Below are 24,176 nucleotides of genomic sequence, written 5' to 3'. Positions count from 1 at the left end.
TGAAAATATCCAAAAGTTCCCTCTGGTAGCAAGTTTGAAAACTGATAATGGGGAGAATAATTTATGCACACAGTAGAGAACCAGAAATTTTTTGGATTTGCTAGAAGATAGTATGAGTGAACAAGGATATGTTCTGTTTATATGTTTTAGAATGGTGCTCAGTTTAGGAGGCAGTGCTTTTACCTTAAAATAAGAAATGACAGATATTGAATAAGTTGATCTGCTTTTGAATTTCACTCTCCTCATGAAGAAGACCAAGTGGTTTTAAGGAAAGGGTGATTTACACATGCTCAGAAGATTATTACTATTTTATAAGCTCTTTAAAGCTTAAGGAAGAAATCTGTGTTATGGGTCTTCATAATGCCAAACTTTGCATATTGAAAACTTTATAATAGGCCTTTGTAATATCAAACCTTGCATCATTGTGTCATTTTGCAGAAAAAGCTTTTTCTGTGTTAGACTTTTGAGTAATAAAATTTCAAAGACTTGTTCTATAGGGATGGAGAGCAACTTCAGTGAGCTACTTGAGAAAGGAGGTATCAGATGAGGGCCATACATGATAGAACCTCGTACCTTCTATTTCTTAGAGTGTCTTGTTGGTTTTTGGCATTTCTGAAATGTAAATCTCCCATCCGTTATCTAAGTGGAATTTGTACCCTCAAATCAATATATCTTGTGCAAAGTAGAGAACCAAGCATATTTTCAGACAAATCACCCAGTTCTTAACTTATACATGTTCTTTACTTTCACGTTAAAAATAAGTTCTAGGCTTATCAATAAAAAGTATACAGAGAAAAGGTCCGAAGATGAGGCTGAATGGCTGTGAAAAGGATAAAGGTATAACAGTGCTAGGAAAATCTCAAGAAATTGGGAGAAAAAAAATTATGCTTACTCAATATGAATTTCTTTCAGAAATAACCTGTGAGCTATGCACTAGTTGATGATGCTTGTTGAAAATTATAGAAAATCATAATAGTTATCATTATCAGACAATGCATTATGTAAAGTTCATGCTATATTTTCTGAAAATGTTTTCTTTTTGTTCTTCTCCTTAATTATATTTTTGGCTTACTATTCCACATATTATTTTTCTCAACTATTGTAATAATCATGGTAAGCAGCCTTCAGTATTAATCTGATAATACTGCATGTCTATATTTAGTATAAATATAGATCCCACTGAAAAGTACTAACTATATGTTGTGCAAAAAATTGGCAACATATTTCTTTTATGAATCAGAAAGTTTTGATATTTTTGTAGTTCATTTTCAATTGGAAAAATGAATTTAGCAATGAAACTGATAATTCATCTATCTTCATCCCACCATTTTGTGACTATTTAGTCTGATGTTGTCCTACATAGGTCTTTTGCTTAACTTTAGAGATTCTAGTGCTTCACTTGTGTGGGAAAAAATTGAAGAGCCTTCAATAGATTATCATGAATTTGAAGAACTGTTTTCTAAAACAGCTGTTAAAGAGAGGAAGAAACCTATTTCGGATACCATCACCAAGACAAAAAATAAACAAGTGAGTATTAAATTATACTTTTCTTTAGAGGGAATTAGAAAACTTTGGCTAAGTCTACTGGAAGACAGCAAGCGTGAGTGGGAGATCTGTAAGTATTTCATGATTGCTTTGTGCAGCAGTCTGAAAGGAGACGGAGATACATTCAATGGAAACAAATGGTTATGAACAGTGCTATGTTGAATATATGTATTTGGCTAGAAAGGGAGAATAAATGTTAAAATTAAAAATAAAATGTACAAGGCAGAATAGAGAGAAGATACGATGTAGATATTAGATGTATAATAGCAAAAGATAGGCAAGGAATGGAATGGAGAAGGAGATGAACCTCTTTTTCATTAGTTCTTGGCTCTGATCAGGTTTAGGGTACTGGTGGATAAACTGAGAATTTTTGAGGCTTCTCATAATATGGTCAATTGAATAAAACTTGGAAACTAATAATAATTTCACTGTTTTTCCTGGTTTTAATTCTTGACAATTATTAATGAATATGTATATGTATATGCATATGTGTGTGTGTGTGTGTGTGTGTGTGTGTGTGTGTGTGTAGTATTCAGCTTTGTTCGGGTATTTTCCCACATCATTATAGCTGTGCTTTTAAAGTTGTAGCAACGTTTTGGCAGAATCTCATCTGCCATCATCAGGCTTCTGTATTGTGTTCGTCTCATGAACAAAGCTGAATACCATACATGTAAGTACCCGCGAAAACTAAAGAAAACATATATATTGAAGCCTGATGATGGCAGATGAGATTCTGCCAAAACGTTGCTACAACTTTAAAAGCACAACTACAATGACATAGGAAAATACCCGAACAAAGCTGAATACTATATATAATATATATATATATATATATATATATATATATATATATATATATATATATATATATAATTTGATATTAGTTTTAGCAGTTTGAGTGCCAAGCATTAGAAAGAAATGGTGTACGAATGTATAAATCTTTGCTATGCAGGCTTATCACTTAATATATTTAGTTTTTTTCAGGATTTTGTTACTAACTAGAACTTATTTATTTTTATTTTATTTATTTATTTATTTATTTGATTTGTCAATCGCTTACAAGATACTTAAGGTGATACAGTATAGACAGCTTAGAATTCTCCATTTTTACTTGATTTTACTATTTTTAGACAATTGTTGGTCAAAAGCACTTTGCATCTAAGACTGACATCATTACAATTAGTGGAGAAACATGAGGTAACACTATACCAGAGGTGGGATTCTACTGGTTCTGTCCACTTCTGTAGAACCAGTTGCTCTGAATATCAGCAAACAGAGAGTATACATAGAACCAGTTCTGTGTTTTCTGCTGTTTTGGCCCACCCACCCGCCCGGGCTCTTACCTGACCTCTATTTCCTGTGTTTTCAGCTGCAGCTGCTTTGCGCGACATAGCTGCAGTTGAAAAAGCAGGAAAAGGGGGCTTTTCCAACCACTGCACACGTACACGCAGCATTGCTCAGCTGTCCGGGCAACTCAGCAGGTTGTAAATTGCACTCACACAACTCGCGGGCACACATGTGCGCACGACGCAGAGTGACAGAACTGGTAGTTATACCAGTCGGATCCCATCCCTGCACTATACCAATAGATGAAAGAGCTGAAGAACCAAGCTGAGGATAACCCTGCTGGAGAAAATCAATGAGATATTTAAGAATCAACACTGACTTGATGGCACATAATCATTAATCATGTTGATATCAGATTGCTTGAACAATTATATTCTTCTTTTGAAATACTATTTATCTTTTAATTTTCTTCTCTCTATTCAGACCTAGAATATCTCATGACAGCTAATGACTGTTCAGGGGAGCAGGTTGATAAGCAGTCTTCTGCCTAGGAATCTTTTAATTGATTTGAGCCCATTCATAGATAATTTGCATCTAAATGTTTAGAAACACAGCAAAAATTATCTTTTGTATTGAGTTGACAGTGTAATAAGATATAGAGATAATGTAATTAGATAGATGATAGATAGATAGATAGATAGATAGATAGATAGATAGATAGATAGATAGATAGAGATAGAGATAGAGATAGAGATAGAGATAGAGATAGAGATAGAGATAGAGAAAAGTGGCATTTCTGGCCAAACATAGCGTGCTGCTTTATCAAGGTGGTAAGCACATCATTAAATGAATACTCATGGAATTCATTCATTTTCAGGACTGTGAGACTGGGTATTTGTTCCTAGGAATTCTAAATTATAAATATGCTTATTTACATTTTAGCATTGAAAATATATTAACAATGTAGAACAGCTGGAAATAGGAATCAGAATGTAGTATTTCTTTTTAAAAAAATAGAATTAAGTAGGAATTCCAATTATTAGGAGAATCTGTGTACATTAAGTACTCAGCTGACATTGTTAGAACAGTTGCTCAGCTTTTAAATATATCTATACAAATATATTCTATACAAACTCGGTTTTGTTTTATAGAGATTTTTTAAATATATGTGGAATTAAATAATTTGCTAGTTAAAAAGGTGCATCTTTTCAGTGTTATTTATGATAGGGATGCTGTATGTTCAAATAAAAGTGTCTGTAACATTTTAAGTTCATTTGACATGAAATTTAGAAACACAAACTTCTGCAAACAATAAAATGATGGCTACTGAGTTGTGTTTTGCAAACAGTGATTAAATAGGCAGGCAGTAGTTGTGGTTAAACATTAGGGGCTGTGGTTTCAACGTCTGGCAGGATTTGTTTTCTTTTGCAGTAGTAAGCATTTTATTGTATTATTTTTAAAACTTGGAGCAGAATATCTTGAAAGGTCTCTAAAAGGACATGTTTCTTTTACAAAACAGGTTTATTGAAAATGTAATTGAGTTCTGATAAAAATATGAATGTCTGTGGGAATATGGTGCTGATGTACAGTACAGGTAGTCCTTGACTTACAATCACAACTGGGTCCAAAATTTCTGTTGCTAAGGAGAAATTTTACAACTTTTTTTGCCACAATTGTTCAGTGAATCATTGCACTTGTTAAAGTTGTTAAGTGAATCTGACTTCCCCATTGACATTGGTTGTTGGAAGATCGCAAAAGGTGATCGTGTGACTCTGGGACATTGCAACCATCATAATTATGAGCCCATTGCAAAGCCTCCAAATCTTGATCACATGACCATGGAGATACTGCAATGGTTGTAAGGGTGAAAAACGGCCATAAGTCACTTTTTTCAGTGCCATTGTAACTTCATATGGTCATTAAATGTATGGCTCTAAGTCGAGGACTACTTGCAAAGAGAATTTGATGTAATTAATCAAATGCAATGAATTAATTTTAAAAACATGTATGGCAACCCATTTTATACATCAGGGGTGTCAAACTCAAGGCCCCTGCCTTCCCATTTCCAAGGCCATTGGGGATCGGGGGCAAGAGGAGCAGTCTTTGAGGGAGGGGACTGAGTGTGCAGGGGCTGCAGGGTGGTGGTGACTGGCTAGACTGTCTCACAGCAACCCTTCTTTATACTTCTGGTGGATCAGGCCATGGAACCCTACCTGGTCCCATCCCCTTCTGCCGGAGACTCCTCTATCCCCCCCACCCTGCCTAATCCCCCATGAGCAATGTTGGGCCGTGCCCAAGCTAGCCATGCCCACCCATTGGGCCATGCCCAGCTGGCCACACCCACCCGGGCAGCTACAATGCTGATGCGTCTCTCAATGAAATTAAGTTTGACACCCCTGTTGTACATCAAAGCCCTGGTGACTCCCAAAGAGTAAGAAAACACAACAGAACAGTAAAGGCAATATACAAAAAAGAAAAAAAATGATAGTACACCAAACAACATTCCCCAACCAAAACATAATTGTAGATGTTTGGCTCCAGCCTTACCTGATATCATTGACTGAGGGAAAAGATCTTCTGGAAAGCTAGAAGAGTTGGAGTTTCCTTGATCCTGGGAGAGAATAGTATTCCACAGCCCAGAAGACCATACAGCCTAGATCCTACTAGTTGACAACATCTAAGGGAGAGACCTGGAGCAGGGCTGCTCTATCCAGCCTGGTAGAATAGACAAATATCCTTAGGGAAAGATCTGTGCCATGCAGGTCTTTAAGAGTAATAACCAGCACCCTCAACTGCACCCAGAAAGAAACTGGGAGCCTGTGCAGCTCCTACAACAATAATGTACTATGGGAAAACATGTACATGCTGCATCCTGGACCACTTGTAATTTCTGGATGTTCTTTAAAAATGGTCCTATGTGCAGTATATTACAATTATTTAACCAGGAAATAGCATAAGACATAAGTGAGTGTGAGCAAGGTCTCCTGGTCCAGTGATTCGGCAGAACCTGGAACAAAAACCTCTGCAAAAGTTCCTGGCTGGATGTCATCTACTTTTCTAAATAGAAATAGAGAGTAGAAATAGGAATAGGATTAGGATTATTGTCACTTTGAACGTACACTAATCGGCATACATTAAAATGAAATTTCATTGCATAGAGAGTGACCACTCAAAGGGTCACCACCTCCAATATAAACCACATAACCATGATAAAATAACTAAATAGATAGATAAATACAAGATTATGCATATACTCAATATATACCCACCCTGACATACCCACACAACCATGTGAATAATGCATCTGAATTATACTGAATATCTTTTTTAAGAAAAAACGATTCCCTGACCATTTGCCTTGTAAAGAAGTCTGAAATCTGATAATCAATCACTCCTGTTACAGTCATAGAAATAATAAAGTTTGTAAAGATTTTCTGCTAGTTCTTTGACTAGTACTGTAGAGTCCAGCTTCTGTTGCTCTAATGAGCAACTTGTCTCATTAAATAGACCAAAGGCAATGTACAATGAGAGGGACTTTTGTTTAATCATTTTTAACACTTGCATGTTACATTTACGAATATTATATTATATTGCTGTATAAATGAACAAGATACTGGCTTGTAGGTTTTTTTTTTTTAAATGCTCCAAAGGAAGAATGTCTAACAAAAACAGTACTGAAAAAGTGATGGAATGAGTCACCACTTTTTGGAGAGACTTCTCCATTCCAGCCGTAATTCAACATGATGATACCATGAGGAAAAGGTTAATCCATTATTTTAGATGTTCCCCTGAGTGTTCAGAAAAAAACCTCCAAACTCAGTTGTAACTAATGAATTTGGAATATGATATTATAGTAGCCTTTCCCAGCAATTGAATATGAGATAAATGGGCTACATTTTAGTAGCAAAAAAGGACATTATAATAGTCCAGAGATACATCAGAATTCATCCTTAATTGGTTCCAGGAGGCATGATGAGTATCAAAAACAATAAGTACAAAACCATTTTTTGTCATAGGGAGTAATGTAGTGAGTCATAAGGCAGCTGACACTGACAAGTTGTAGCTATTCCGTTGAGTACCAAACTCAACTTTGTTTCAAAATGCGTTGAGTACCAAATTAATGAGTTTCAAAGCACTTGAGTAACAAGGTATCACAGAATTGCCATATTTCAACCTGTCACTATTAGATGTGCCTAATGATGAGCTGTTGCTCACGGTTCTTGCGTCAATAAAATAGACACTGTTTGCTGGGGAATATGCATGGTAGATTGCCCAGTTTTCTTCATGATGAATAGGATGAAAAATCCTCATGTGTACACGGAACAGTCTTCAAGTCATAGATTGTAATTAGGAAACCTTTAGTATGCAGTAGTATGGAAACAGTTCATAATCCAATGCATAGCTGCATTGAGCTGTATGCACATAGAGCTAATACCACTCCTAATAAGAAAGAACAGTAATTCATGACAGCTGACATAAGGAACATTTAAATATTGAAACATGTTAATGGAGGCATCACAACAAGAATTAAATTTCATGTTCAGAAGGAAGCTGTACTGCCCACCCCTCCTCCTCCTGTGTACATTAGTATTTTTGGCATCATGCTCTTATTTTTATGTAATATTGCAAGTGCAATACTGTAGTGCTATGGGTGAGACTTTTAAAGATTTCTCTTTAGGATTCTTTCTGTCACTGAGTGAAATGCTGCTAGTTTTGTAACTAATAATCAGCTATGTTTAGTTTTTTAACTAAACATAGTTAATGATATTCTGTACAAGAAATTTAGTTTAAAATCAGAATCAGAAAACATTTCTTCACTTGCTTGGATATTTTTTTATTGCTGAGGATTCTCTGATTGGTTCTAATTAGTGAAATGTTTAAATCTGTCTTGCTCTGTCTCTTGTTGTAGAACGCGATGCTTATTTTTACTTATTGCTGTATATGTGAATCTAAACAATATGAGAAATCTTTCATCCAATGTCATACAAAGAAGCATTAACAAGAGCAGTTCTATTTTAATTAGGGATTAGTTCTTTAAAACAACACATGTAATGTATTTCTTTTATCCAGCCAGTTGAAATACTGCAATCTTAATGACAAAAATACAATGAAAGATTGCTTACAATTTGAAGACTTCTGTTTAAAAGAATTTCATATCAGGCAGTGGAAATGTTGGGAAAGGGCCATTTTTCCTTTTTTTTACAAATTTAGAATAGAATTCATAGATATAGGAGTTAGATGAAGTTCCAGATAAGCCATAGAAAAATATTTTTTATCGTATAATAAGAGAAAGTTGTGACATCACTAACTGAATTGCAAAGATTGGTAATACATTCTTTGCTGCTGAAAAAAAAAAGATGCTTACTATTTGGAAGTTGTTTTAGTCCCCACTAAAACAAGGGTGGAAGGGGGAAAAGAAAGAATGGGGACAAAGTACTGTTTCAGCTAAAGGAATGTTAACCAGGCATACTTATGATGTCTCTGTTTTCATACTATGCTCAGGTTCATGGGTTCATTCATTCATTCATATTTTGCATTTCTAGACTGCCCAGTTCCCTCAAAGAGGTTTAGGTGCTTGTCTTTTTTTCTCTTGAGATATTTACTTTACATCATTTGCACTATTTTAAAACCACAATAAGTACTTGTTCTTTTGTTAATGATGTTAATCCAACTCCAAGCAAATCCAAGCAATATTGTCTATTAAATGTCTGTCTGTTAAATATTGTCTGTTAAATATTGTCTGTTAAATATTGTCTGTTAAATATTGTCTGTATAGCCTTTTAATTTAAATAATAGCAAACATCTCAGGTACTTTTTTTTTTAAAGGAGTTAAAGAATACTTGTTTAAAAAAGAAATCAGAAGATTTAGAAAATGACTTGGGCAACCAAGGTTAAAAGAAGAAAAAAGTTACATCTGGATGTGGTTACTAGACTTTTGCTGACAAAGATTGATTGAGAGAGTATTTGGACTTTGTTTTTCTTATTCTAAGAAATAAGTTACGAGGAGAAGAAAGAATATGTGTTATTTGGAGTTGGCAATAATCTATTAAAATTATCATCTTCTGGAATGAAGTGGGCAATTGCTTTTTGTTTTTCTTTTCTTTTTTTCTTCTCTGTTCCTTTGTCACATAGCACCACCACCTTCCCCCTACCCCTTTTCTGTGTTTTTCTGTTTATATTTTTGTAGTTTGTATTGTATTGCATATATATATATATATAACTCGAACAACCAAAGATCCACATACAAATACACGAGAACCTCAGAAAACAAATATATATATATATATATATGTTTTCTGAGGTTCTCGCGAGAGTTTTATGTGGATCTTATTGTCAGCCTCCAGAAGACTGCCTGGTAACGTTTGATGAAGTTCATTCATCATCATCAGCCTCTGTCCTTGGCTCTTGCTTTTCAGAGTGTGAAAAGCAAGAGCCAAAGACAGAGGCCTGATGATGATGAATGAGACTTCATCAAACGCTGCTCTAGACACTTTGAATCTTACGCGGGAGAAAACCCGAACAACCAAAGATCCATATATATATATATATATATATATATATATATATATATATATATATATATATATAATATTTTTCAGATGATTTTATTACATACTATATATATAGTTTTAATAAAATTATCTGAAAAAAATTGTAGAAAACACATATCAGCAATCCACTGTTGCAACTGAACAATTAGGACATAAGTCTTAACAATTATAAACATTCTGTGTTGGCACAATATTTAAAAAAAAATTGTATTATGTAAACTAATTTTAAAAACATGTAAATACATATAGCTAGGTAATATTTATAGTATTTGGCTAGTAGTTGTCTACAGACTTATTCCCTTGGTGGTAAGAATGCTGGTAATTGAGGTCTACATGAAATGAAAGTACCAAAGTTAAGATGATACTACCTGTGATGGAATGTGCACTTGGAAAATAGTAAAGAGGAATTTTGGCAGTACAGAGTTTTATACATTCTATCAGAGAGAACCCAAATTAAGAGTGAGCAATTCTGAGCTGGATGGGCAAGTGCAAAAAGATTCAGCAAGGCTACATCCTAAAATCTTTCAGGCTATATCGAGTAGTTTAGATTACAGCCATGGTAGTGCAGTGGTCAGAATGCAGCATTGCAGGTTAACTCTGTCGATTGCCAAACATTCAATCTGGACTGGCTGAAAGTTGACAGCCTTCCATCCTTCTGAGATCAGTAAAATAAGGGCCCAAATTGTTGGAGGCAATATGCTGACTCTATAAACCAGTTAGAGAGGGCTGTAAAGCACTGTGAGGTGGTATATAAGTCTAAGTGCTGTTGCTATTTAGTCTGGCAAGATTCTGTCCATCAGGATTGGACTTTATTGGATTTTGTTGCATCATCTTTGGGCTTTAGTTTGATAACACTTCAGTAATATGAGAGGTGAAAGAACAAGAGGTTGGCTGGATTTATGCATCATGCTAAATCAGAATCTTTAACCATGCTTTATTGAACAAAACATAGTAGCCTATTTAACACATAACACTAAACTGCAATAGATAAATTCACATCTGTTAAGCCAAAGCAAATATACTTCATTATGATTAACGTTATACAAATGTAGACCATTGGTAGTAAATTTTGGGAATATACATTTAAGAAAAAAAGGAGTATGTGCCCATTTTGCCAGATTTTGCAAGCCTGAATACAAGCATTTACATTTGTCATTTTATATGTTACTGTTGCATTGTAAACTTGGAGTTGTTTTATAAAAAATTATAATCAGCTAATAATTTGGTTGGTTAAAATGAATATTAATTCTGAGACACTATCAATTACAAACGACATTTACATTTCTTTCCAAAGGAATTTAATTCAAAACAAATTCTTCAGGGAGTTACTATTGTTTTGGAGTAAAAGGGTGCACTTTCTTTTTCTCCAAGTGTTTAATTATGTAACATCTGCATTGCATTATGTCTCTTTAAGTATTTGACTCTTTTTGCTGGTGTTATCTGTGCGGGAACAAATTTGGCATGTCGTTTGTTTACTGATCAACAATAAGGGCCACTCAACAGTTAGAAACTTGTTCATAGAAGTTAATGTTCTGATAAAATCTTGGGCTTCTTTTATATTTTTAAAAGTTGTTTTTAAAACATTGTTCCAAATTCTTAACTTAAAAAAGGAGATCTGTATTGTGTCTGAGATGGTTTGATCTTGAGGCAATTTGAATAGCAAACTTTTGTAGTTGCTCAGTTCAATGGCGTCTCCCGTCTGTAGCCTGTGGGCTTGTGTGGCCACAGTTAATAGGTTTATTTTATTTCTAATTGTGGGAACAGCTTTAGGCCTTTATGCTAATATTCATATTTTGAGAATTAGCCATGTATTGTTACAGCCACTGTGCTGGAGGAAAAATGATACTTTAGTATTCATTCAAAATGTTTTTAATTTTAGGAAACATTTAACGTTATATTTATTGGTGACAAAAGCAATTACTATTCTACAAAGAAAGGGTTTTTTTAAATTCATTGGGCTCATGAAACTTTTTAAACAACAAATGAGAACTAAATATTTAGCTTAGTTTGTATAGTTTTATAAAAGATCTTTTGCTATCCACATATTATCTTTGGGTCCTATAAACAAAATATTTGTTTTAAGAAATGTATGTTGCCTTCTCTATGGTTCTTCAAACAATTTGAGGATTTTATATTCCCTCTGTTGAATAATTATATCACTTCTTAAAGTATTAAGAAACTGTTTTGTGCCATATATGGGTTTGGGGGGTGGGATGTTAATCTACCTGGTATTTATCTTCACTGATATTTGTCATCTTGAACAGAGATCTTTCCCATTATCTGTTACCCAATTCATTTAAATGGGGATGCTGGAGAGTGAAGGTGAAATCTTCCTGAAACAGTGTAGTTGTTGCACTTTTGCACATGATAGCAGCCAATCTCTGCATTAGCAATAAGGAGAAGCAATAATATAATGAGGAGGGCCAAGAACTAAGAAGGCTGCAACTATCTAAACCCCTAAGATGTAATTTGTCTCATCTCTTTATGTTTTTATGTGTGGTGTGATTTCTTTTCTCCTTTCTCTAGTGATTTTTATTTTATGTAAGTAGTTATAAAAGCACCCAAAGATGTAGTAGTAAAATATATCTGACTATTTTGGGAAGCTTTAGGCTGAAAGGCGACCAAGCTGAGCTTTATTAAATTACCACAAGGTATCATTTCTTTTGGTGTCATTTGCATGGTTTTGACAACTTATCATTCACTGTTTGCTTTTCCATTATTCCTGCTTTTACTTCATTGCAAGGAAATAGAGTTGGGCAGAGCAATTTAGGCCAACGTGTCCAATCCCTTGCTCAGGGCAGAAATCCAAATTAAACGATTTTGTACCAATAGCTTCATATCGTCTTTTTAAGCAACTCAGCTAGGAGAAGTTCAGTAGAATCGGTTCCAGCGTGAACTGTTCTGAAGCTTTTTAACCTTTAATCACAAACTACGTCCTATAATTTAAATCCTTTCCTTTGTCCTGGAATATAGGTCATAGAGGATAAATCTTAAATTCTTTTATGTGACATCATCTCAAGTAACTGAAGAGTGCTGTGGTAGCGTCTCTCAGTCATCTTTTCTCAAAGCTAAACTTACCCAGCACCATTATTCCCTGTTCACAGGACATAGTTTCTAGTCCTCTGCTCATCCTCAGTCCTCTTCTCTGAACCTGTCCCAGTTTTTCTGAATCTGGTGCCCTGATATGAACACAGTATTTTAGAGAGAGTGAAGCTCATCAGTGTTGACAATTTCAATTTTCAATCTGTTATGGAGGATATGGGTTCACTTAGGTCAGGAGGGTCAAATTCAAGGCCCAGGGGCTGGATCCAGCCCATGGGATGCTTAGATCTGGCCCATGGGGCCACCCTGGAAACTACAAAGGACTGGCCTGAGGTGCCTCTGCCAGCGAAAATAATATCTCTGCTGAGCTCCGTTTTCACTGGCAGAGGGCAGCAGGAAGTCGTCACAGCTGAAAATGGAGCTCTGGAGCCCATTTTTGCTGGCAGAGCACTTGGGCCACCACAGATCCCCCAACACAAATGATGTCAAACTGGCCATGCCCTTTCTGGCCATGCCCACCCCAGCCCCCAAGGTCAAACACAACCCTGATGCAGCCCTCAATAAAATCGAGTTTGACACCCCTGACTTAGATCAGCTCCTACCAGAACCTAATTTTGAGCACGGTTGTGTATCTGTTTCTCTACCATCATGTGCCTATTTCTGCTTGAAATTGTTTAAATTCAAACATTAACTACTCTAAAATGAACAAACACTCTCACTGACTGAGGAAGTCTTCTATGAACATTCTGTTTTAATGGACTCCAGAGACAACATAGTACTTGCTCATTTAACATATAAATGGGAAAAAAATTATTGCTATATTCCTGTTTACTAGCCATTTTGGTACTTGTTCACTCATGGTTGGCAGCCTCATTTAAATTTAAGAACCATCATGTCTGGAAATGATTTTTGTATCATGTGTTATCTCTTTTGTACTGGTGAGCATCTTTAACTCCAGAGCCCTAGGCAATGTTTTATTGTTGTTATATATTTGTTTTTATTTATTTATTTAATGTCAGTTTGCAAGAAAAGCTTATCCAACTACTAGAATTCACATTTGCTTTTTCTTTTTTAAAAAATCCATGGTTTCTTTCCCAGTTCTTAATCTTAGCTGTTCATAATTATCTACTTTATTTTTCCTTTGAAAACATTTGTACATTTGTCTGTTTGTTTTTATAAATGGCCCAGCATAATTATTAAACTGCACTTGGAAATATGCTACTTTCAACAAATGAAATAAATGTGTAACCCCAAAACACTTCTTGTAAAAATAAATCCTTCATATTTCTGAAAATATGTCAATGTTTTTTTTTATTAAAGTTCAGAAGATAAGTGTCCTTGATGGAAAGCTAAACCTCAGTACTTGTGTTCACAAACATGTTTATCAGGAAGACATGAAAGCCAGGGACTGAGAAATGGTATTATGCCAATTCATCTCTGCCAATTTTATTTATTTATAGCAGTCTTTCATCTTGTCCTTCCATCAGACATTGAAGACATAGCTCTTTCCACAGACATTTGGGTTAGATGGAGAGAAGAACTTTGTTGTTGTGTTGTTATTGTGTGTTTTAATGTCTGGGGATATTGTTTATCCTTGGATGCTGAGGGTAATATGTGGTGAGGTTTTCTGTGTTTTAATCCTTGTAATCCACACAGAATCACTTGTATGAGATGACTGGATATATTAATTAATTAACTTCTCTTCTGAGTGTAACGGGTGGAAGGAATAATCTTGAGTAACAGGAGGAAAAAGCACTATCAAGGCAACTGTAAGAAAAAAGAAAGGTGGGTCTCGGGCAGGAATGCAACTTGAGAAAGTATGGTCTTATGCAACCAGAATGAGCCCCTCTTGTTTCTTTCTTCAATTTCCCTGCTCTTAGCCACTGGCCAGATCTGATTGCTTGCTTTTTTTAAAAAAAAAATCTACTGCCCATGTAATGCTTTGCCTTACCTGTGTTCTCTTTTCTCTTCTTCATTTGACCTTTCTTATAGGATAGTTTGGTCTCTTTGGTATTTTGTAAACCTTCATGATGTACTAGCTTCAGAGCATCTTCTTCACTGTCCTTTTTCCTTTTTCCACTGTCTGATGTACTTGCGATACTCCAAGCCCTCCTATTTTCCTTGGTAAATAGAGTCTGTCAATATTGCAGTGTGAATGAATGAAGGGTATAAATCATTGTAATTATTTTTCTGGTCTTTCTATTGAGGACTTTTCAATTCTGCTTGAGTCCAGTCCACTATTCCAGCTGTACAATATAGCTAATGAATGGAACTGCCCAGGTGTTAATAGCCTTCATGGTATTTCCTTCACTAAGTTTGGATTTTAAAATTCATTCTTCTGATATACTCACTTCTAACCTTTTTGATTTCAGTGTGCTTGAGGATGTTTGCTTCGTATTTGTAGTTACTGTTTTCATCCAGATTCTTGATATTATTGCCATAGAGCATCTTGATTCCTTCGGTTTTCATTATGTTTCTTCTGTTGATGATGAGGGTGACACATTTGTCAATCCAAACTCTACTGCAATATCTTGGTTGTATATATGGACAGTGTTGAGCAGTGGTTTTATTTCAGCTGGTGTTTTTCCATACAGCTTCAGATCATCCATGTAAAGGAAGTGGTATAGCCTGGCAGACGTGTATTATATGATAAGTTATGGCTCTTATGATAAGAGCTGCCTTATTAAGGAAATGGGCAGCATTTAAATTTAATGAAATAAATAAATGTTTGATAGTCATGATCTGACTGGATCAGTATTATTGTCAGAGGAATCAGTGCAATAATGGTGATAGTGAGTCTCTTTGAAATATTCCTCTCTTGATATTAACTTCTCCCAGGCAATCGCCATGGACCTTGATGTCTTCTATAGTGCCATTGTTTTTTACATAAAGTTGCTGATGTTTCTCCTGACTCCTGTTATTTCTAGGTACTTGGTTATCCAATCATATGACAGAGAGTCAAATGCATTTTTGTAAACCAATCCAAGCTACTTTCGATTGGTTTTCCTTCTCTTGCAGTTTTCCAAAATTATCTTGTCAGTAAGAATTTTGTTCCTCTGCTATTTGGGCAATTTTCTTTCTGCTCAGGTGGAAACAGCTTTCTTCAACAACAGTGGAACCTCAGGTCACAACTGTAATTCGTTCCAGGACTAGGGTCACAACCTGATTTGGTCGTGACTGGAAGCATGACCGACTGTGCATGTGCGGACGGATTGCACATGCACAGAAGGGGATGCCGCAGCAAGGGAATCAGCCGTGACTAAGTTTGTTCACCACTTGATTTTTGAATCGTGGCCCGATTCAAAAATCAGGTGGATTTTTTGGTCGGAATCTGATTTGGTCACAAACAGGAGCGTTCACAACCTGAGGTTTCACTGTTGGACTGCTTCAGCTATCACATCAGTTAGCCATTTGAAAGTTGTTGATAATTGGCCTATAGTTACCTGGTGGTGCCTTTCTGATAGGATACTTCATTATCAAGTAAGTTTTGCTAGATGTTGACCAATCTTCAATTTCACCTCCTTGCAGTATATTATTAAACTGCTTGGTAGTCATTGGATGTAGATCAATCAGACATTTCAGCAATCATCATGCAGTTCATCTTCACCTGGTACTGAATAATTCTTAATCTTACTTCCCTTTTTCCCACCCTGTCTGCTGTTATTACACATAGTTCTCAATTTACAATTCATTTAATGACTGTTTGATGTTACAACGGCACTGAAAAAAAATGACATGACAATTTTTCATGCAATCATTGAACCCAACCCATGATCATGTGATCAAAATTAAAACACTTGGCAACTGGCATGCATTTAGGACAGTTGCAGTGTCCCGGGGGTCATGTGATCACCTTTTGCAAACTTCTGACAAGCAAAGTCAATGGGGAAGCCCGATTCACTTAACAACTGTGTTACTAACTTAATCTCTGCAGTGAATCCTTTAACATCTGTGGCAAGAAAGGATGTAGAATGTGACAAAATTCACTTAATGGCTGTCTCAATTAGCAACAGAAATTTTGGATTTCATTGTGGTCATAAGTCAAGGAATATCTGTATATGTTTTTTTCATTTCAGCTTTTTAAAATAATTCTTATCCACCTCAATTATCCAAGTTGTATTTTTGTTGTATTTCTTTAGTTGTCCGATAGCGACAACCAGAACATTACCAGAGGTGGTATTCAGCAGGTTCTGACCAGTTCTGGAGAACCGGTAGTGGAAATTTTGAGTAGTTCAGAGAACTGGCAAATACCACCTCTGACTAGAGATTTTACAGTATCCTTCCCCTGCCACGCCCACCAAGCCACACTCACAGAACTGGTGGTAAAAAAAAATTAATCCTACTACTGAACATTAATTACCGTTTCCTTTTTTTGCTGAGTGTTCACTGATTCACTGCAGTCTCTCCATTAATGGATTGATAGAAAAGTTACTGATTTGATTGAAATTGGAGATTCTACCTTACAGCATGCAGTTTAAGCTTCATATTTGCTGATCTTTCTGACTGTAGCAGTTATTAGCTGCTTTATTATTTCCGTGCTTTCTTAATTTTCCTTTTTTTCTAGATGATATTTCTTGATCAGATATTCTTTGGTCATCTTCAGCTTCTTTTCTTTCATCTGTTCTAGCTTATGTGCATCTGATCTTAGTTTGCTGATCTACTTTTCTAGCTTTAACTTCAATTTTGCTGGTGCACTACTTGGCTTTTATTCTTGTTTGTTGATTTTGCATCCAGGGTATTAAATTATACCTGAAGCCATTGTTGGCTTATTTCTTACAGTCACCTGCTGCTTATATCTGATGTTACAGTACAGGCATCTTTTAATACTTGTGCTAGCTGTTTCTTTAGTGCAAGCTTCAATACACATAACTTTATTATGTTGCTTTTCTGCTGTTTGAGATATCAGTTATTCTTTGTTTCAGCTCTTCTTTTATTTAGAACACTATATTCTTTCTGAGGAGAGAGCAGAAGAGAAAGTGCCTGGTTTGGCCAGCATTACTACTACTGCTGCTGCTGCTACTACTACTACTACTACTACTATTACTACTACTACTTCCTCCTCCTCCTGCTTTTGTGTGATGTTGTTCCGTTAGCCAGGAGATTGCAATGCTATTGCAGAGTTTGGTTGCCAATGTGCCAAGTTTGTTGTCAGACACACTTACACACTTAGCAAGGTGCGCCTCAGGAGGACAAGCTTGTCTTGCATTAAAAAGAAAGATAAATAGCTTCTGCAGCATTATACTAAGCCTCCTCCCTTTCTTCCCCAAGCTACCTCATAAATAGGTGCCATAACCAGGAAAGTTAAGAGCTGGCAGGAATTTGACTGCCTGCATGGAGCACCAATTCATCTCCCCACCAAAGTGGTACCTATTTATCTATTCACATAGAGCATGCTTTTGAACTGTTAAATGGACTAAAGTGAGTGGTGGGAGCCCACCCTGCCATACAGTATTAGGATTTGAGCTTGAACAGAGCAGAGACTATCTCCAGCATCATTAAGCCATTGAGCCACCACACATCTCTTCTACTGCCGATTTGACTCTTGATTTGTGTCCAAAGTTGGAACTACTTCTGGCAAGGCTTTGATTTCTTTTCCTGGCTAGATCTTTGCAGTTCTTTGAATTCTGTCTGTGAATACTTTATTTCATATTTTAAAGCGACTGATGTGCTGGCCTCTGTTCTATTAAGTGACTATAAATTATTTAATTTGAGTCAAACTTCAGTCATGTTACATATATTAATTATAGCAATGCAATTAACTTTAATATTTTAAACAATGTATATACTAACCATAGAAAATCTCCAGCAGCTTCTGGGATTCAATAAAAGAATGTCAGTGGGAGTCAGTGACTTTTTCCAGCTTTTTCTATTACTCTATAAAAGCTACATTCAACATCGGGGTATTTGAGAAAATTCTTTAGAAACTGATTTTTAAAAAGTATTGAAATTATGGATAGCACAGAATAACAGGCGAATATATGTTGCATGAATATAGCCCTAACTGAATTACAATTACCAGCAGTCAGTTAAGATAGATTGATGAAGCACTTAAATGTGGGTAAAATATTATTTGAAATATGTTTTCACCTCTCAAATTATTCTTTGCCTGTTTGCTTACTATTTATTATTATTTACCTGAAATATTGATTGAAACTGTTAATGCCAATGAGATAAATAATAATAATAGAAGCATACTGTATATGTTTTTAAAACCTCTTATAGAGGTTTTTTTTGTAACAGACATGTAGAAATTTCTTTAATATATTATGCACACATTTTCTTCACAAAATTAAAAGCTGTCAGATGTAGTATTAAACTGAATCAGAAACCATCATTTTACTATACTTATTCCATATAATTTGTGTGTTACAATGTTAATATATATTGCTAGATGTATGATATGCCGTTGCTAAATAATAATAATAATGATAATAATAATAATACAAATATAATAAAAATAATAAAAATAATGTGTGTTACAAATTTATTATGTGAAAGCTGGGAATGCATGTTTGCTAGCTATTATGTGGGAAATGATACCTTTTTCCTTTCCTGACAGGTTGTCAAATTATTAAGCAACAAAAGATCACAAGCAGTCGGTATATTAATGTCCAGTCTTCATTTAGACATGAAAGATATACAGCATGGTAAGCAAGATATATTTTTAATTAAGTGGCTTCTTGTTTTCCTATTGAAAATAATTTCTGGTCTTTTAACAAAAGAATAACTTTGGATAATAAAATATCATTTTATATTCAATTAATAAATCTATATATTTCAATCGAATAGTCTAGATCTTAAGTTTATCTCTGAATCTATCTCTTTATGAATAATTTACTGACATTTACTCTCTGATATATTTCTCCCTGAAATGAATAGGGATTGGACCATAGGGTATTATTTCTTTTAGTTTGTGCAGGAAGGATTCCTATGTAAAACAGAGCATTGCTGATTGCAACTTTCAAAAACTAGCACTGGAATTTAAAATTTCATAACATTTAATTATAATTATTTTGTCAATCAAAACTGAAGTTTCATTTGTTTTATTTTGGAAGTTTGACATCAACATGCATCTTTGGAGGTGTCTATAATTCTTCCCTCTGCACTTAAAGTTAGCTTTGCAAAAAGGTGAAAAGTGGAGCTATGTTTATATTTGGAGTATTCTTCTTGCCTCCTTTTATAATAGATTTAAAGCAGATGGAAACGAACAGCATAGTGCTAGCTTACCTATTAAATAAATATGGTTTCAAGTATGTTGCTGACTTCATAAATCATAAAAACATCTTTCTGACTTTTCTAACCTACCTATTTTAATTATGAATTCTATTTCCTTTTCTTTTTTTGGTGGAATATATTCAACACAGTGCAAACGTTGGTGCACCCTGTCAGTCTGTGAGCAATTTTTAATTACAATTTAAGTTTTTCTTATGTTGTTTTCATGGTTACTAAACTTCCTCAAGTTGAAGCATTTAGGCTGGTAGTCATAGATTGAGGCGCCAGTACTGGCGCCAAGAAGTACTCAGTATTTCTAAAGCTGGCAGATGTAGTTCAGTTAAGTCATAGAGTGAAATCTGAAAACAATGATATGGTCTTTCCTTCAGTCAAATATTCAGCTTGGTTTGAGTTAATAATGAGAACCTTATGAACAAAGGAGTCCGCCTAACATCTGTGTCTGTGGTAAAGCCAACACAAGTTGATTGAAAATTTGCTTGCTTAACATGCAACGCTAACAATAATATGGCATGAATGTCACTCATTGAAGAGGTTAGGATTAAGTGCAAGTAATTGTTCTGTCCTACGAAATTTCCTGCAGCGTTTCCCCCCACCCCCACCCCCCTCACTTGAGCTTAGTACTTAGGTTTTGGTCTTGAAGAATGTGCCTATTTATGAAGAACTGTTTTTTATTTATGTTATTTATTTGTTTATTTTTTGTTAAATGGAGTGCGGCAGTATTACAAGGCATTTGACAAAAGCTGTTTATAAGCTGTTGTTCAGGATTTCTGAACATAGAAAAATAAATGGATTGTAGAGAAAATCAATCCCAAACAGATATATCCATTTTCTTATAAATCTTTATATGCTATAAATAGCCTTCTATTTTCCATTTCCCATTTGCTAGAAGCCCTTATTCAAAAATAAATAAATTAACCTTGAGTCTTTATATTTTTATAGCCAGAAGGGTCCTCCTTTCCCCAAAATTTCAGTGCAGAACTGCTTTCTCTGATCTAAATCAAACACTGGATATGTAGAGATAAATGAGCATCCAATTTTTTCCCCTCAGATTAATTTTAAAACTGGAAGGCCCTGAATAATTTTATGCTAGGGAGAATGGTTTTTAAATATTCAACCCTGCAAGGTAGGACAGTCCCTTTTGTTCCATATTTCTGAGATCTTGCCATCATTTGCTCAATGTCAACCCACCAAAGTCCAGTTTGAACAGATGTATTTGTGAAATATACTGGCTCCTTCTCCAAACTTTGCTATTCTTTCCTTAAGAATCAGGTAAGTGTGTATAGACAGCAATATAACTGAGACTGTTCCACTAGGCTAGGCAAAAACACACAATTAACTCCAGTTACACTTTAAATAAAATGTAAATGTAGATATTGCTAAAATTTACTAGACATTACTATATAACTTAATCAGATTGTTTAATCTATAAATATACTTAATAGTCTTTTGAAACTAATTTATCCAAGAAAAAGCATTCTAATTATGTGAGAATACAGCAGGAGGGAAATTCAATTCAGGTTGGGGTCTTCTAGATGGATTCTTATAAAAGAACCTGAGTGGTAAATCTGAATAATAGCAAATTCAGTGAATTTAGGTTGCTTTTAATCTGAGTATGTCCAGATATATTCTTTCCCTGAGGTAGGATTCAAAAATGTTAGCAAAATTTTCTCTGCCTGGTTGCTGGGTGATCATGGCCATGTTGGGCACCACGGCTGGGGGCATTGTTTTTTCCTTCCCTGGGCTCTGGAGGCTTTTCTTGAGCCTCCAGGAGGGCGAAAACGGCCTTCCCGGGCTCCAGAGGCTCTCTGGGAGCTGAAAACAGGCCCATTTTCCAGCCTTCCTGAACTTCCAAGAGGCCCAAATTTTTCCCTCCTTGAGCCTCCGGGCGCACCCTACACTTACCTGCATCCAAAACATGCCACGTGGGGACTCCTGGGAGGGGTGGGAGGGATGGGGCAGGGCCAGCCAGGAGTGGGATTTGGGGGTTCTCTGAACTGCACATAATCTTAGCTTGGGGCCCTCTTGAACCCCTGCAAACCCCCAGCAGCCCACCCCTGTTCTTTCCTCTTTAACAAGTGAAAAAGGAAGGCCTGGGATGTCACATAAAAGCATAGGAAAAAATATCCCTGCTTTCTCTGCTTCTTGAACAGTACTCTGTTAGCTAGTACTTCGTTAGTTTGGGAGAAATAATAAAAGAGTGTAAAGAAAACTCAAAGGTGTGTATGGACAGTGTTTCTAAACTTTTTTACGAGAACAGCCAGTGTATCCCTAATAACACAAAGCTGTTTTCAGTCCATTTATTTTCATTGGTCAACAGTGGTTTCAGAACAGTGAAGCCATAAATGGAGAGGAAATGCAAGCAGATCCCTCTTCAGGTATCACATTGAAGCAACTGGAAAACAAAAGTACTAGAAGGCTTTTAGATGAAAGAGAATATGTTTAAATTAAAAAAAAACATTAAAGGCACATCTATCTTTGCCAGTGTACAATACTTTAGTGAAAATGAAATTTCAGTTTATATTCCAAAAAGAATAATATGGGGTGAATACTAGTCCAGCTCTTTCCCTAACAATTCCCTCCAGACATTAGTAAAATATGCCATCATATAACAATATATACATCCTGCTTAAGTTTATAATTGATGTTTTAAGTGCTGGGAAAAAATTAAAAATCCTATTAACAAATGTCTTGTTACAATCTTTATTGGATCTGCTTTTTAAAGAATGTCATGTATCCCTCATTTAAAAAATGTTGATGTTCTATAATCCTGAAAACTTTAATATTGGCTAGGAATCCTTTAATCACTCAAATTTGGTCCAACAATCTCTTTTCTCCCAGGCATAAGGGAAAGCTGAACAAATCAGATCTGAGGATAAGACAGAGACTTTTATTCCTTGAAATTTCTATGAATAAATCAACTTCCTCAGTGTAAACTAATCCCAACCCATTGCATAAGGATGAGGCTGAACATACACATTGTCATGTCACTGAAGGAAATGGCTTTGAAATTGGAGCATGTTTTCTTAAAATAGTCAATTAGAGGTAAACAATAGTTAATGCTGAACATCACATTTTTAGCATTTCATGGTGGGATAGGATGAGATCTTTTCCTGAAGATTTTAAGGGATGGGTAGAATTTGAAGAATGCTTAGAGCATGGCCTTATCTTTGTAGTATTTGTTTTATAATTGTTCTATGCCTATATTTAGGCAAACAGAGTCTCAGAAAAATATACAAACTCCTAAAGAACAGCCGTAAAACAACCCTGTATCAAGTTCCTATAGAGTCAGTGTTGCAGGAATCAAAGCTGCATCTCCATTCCAACAAACTCCAACTGAAAGCTCTCAGTGTTTTCTCAGTTCTCAAAGCTTCATACCCAACTGTGAAACTGGTTCCACATCTTTTCCCTCAGCCGATACTGTTTTCTGAAGATTGTGGAGAGATTTAGAGGAGATTTGAGTCAGGAAATTTGATTAGATTTTAAACTGAAGGAAAGTACAATATTTTATTATCTCAGACAGCATTCTGTTGCTTTTAAATGGAAGCTATTTAAAAGAACATATTTAAATAAAGATATGTTGGTGTGATTATAAGATCTGAAGGATTTGCTAGTACACCTAGTTCTTCTGAGACATCTTTAAGAAAAAGTACTCAGTCACTAAATCCTGGTTAATAACATAGATGTATTGTATCCTCATCAGATAAACTGTTATTGCAGGACATTATGGTTTGGTTCATTGCAACAAGTTAAGACACTGGCTGGATTCTCTTAAAATGTGGATTGAATGGGGCATTGTGCTATATGAACACTTCATATAAATATATTACTTTGTGTAAGACATATGGATTATGTTTCTTTATTATTGTATCTCTTAATAAGGAAAAATCATTCTTGTTCATTGCCATTTTAAAAATCAAAAAAACATTTTTTAAAATGTATTATAGAGTCTTCTTTATTTCTCATTTGGCTGGTCCACCTGTAACATCCAATCATGGTATTATATATGTAAATGATGGGCAAAGTATACCATTCTAGTTTGGAGAAACTAATATAAATTAATGTAGTTTCAGATGTAAATTTGAGGTTCATCTAATAGATATGTGCAGATCAGTGAAGACTGATTCAAGGTTCAAAGCTGGCAAATTCTGATTTGAATTTGAATTTCAAAAGCACCAAGGCTTTATTTCAATTGGTGCAAGATGTGATCTGATAAAATTTCAATTACAGTATTTATTGGAGAAGCATCAAAATGCCTGCAGCTGCTTTAGTTTTTGGCAAAATAAGACAAAATGGTAGATCTTTTAGAAAACTTTAATCTTGTCTAGTTTCAGCCAGATAGCTTAAGGATTTTGCTACAATAAGTTTTTGAATAATTTTCCTGCATTTCCTTTAAGGTGGAAATAATATCCCAATAATGAAATAAATAAACAGAAGGGATACAGAAAGGAGAGTGTAGCAACTTTGCTCAGTAATAGTCTGTAGAAGGCTGTTCACATTTCAAAAATGATTCGGGAGAAG

General features: G+C 35.2%; 1 protein-coding gene across 1 annotated transcript in view; it reads left to right on the top strand.

Moving 5' to 3' along the window:
* Positions 1-24,176, top strand: part of FMN2 (formin 2) — a 187,112-nt gene that overhangs the window by 60,974 nt on the left and 101,962 nt on the right. Inside the window, 2 exon segments of the mRNA XM_087937054.1 lie at positions 1,383-1,527; positions 18,985-19,072. Coding sequence (XP_087793180.1) covers positions 1,383-1,527; positions 18,985-19,072 — 233 coding nt within the window.

The sequence above is a fragment of the Pseudonaja textilis genome, chromosome 1 (genome assembly GCF_049901715.1).
Source record: "Pseudonaja textilis isolate UNSWEBS1 chromosome 1, rPseTex1.2, whole genome shotgun sequence".
Taxonomy (NCBI): domain Eukaryota; kingdom Metazoa; phylum Chordata; class Lepidosauria; order Squamata; family Elapidae; genus Pseudonaja; species Pseudonaja textilis.
The sequence above is the reverse complement of the archived record's forward strand: the minus strand, read 5'-3'. Positions and strand labels throughout refer to the sequence as shown.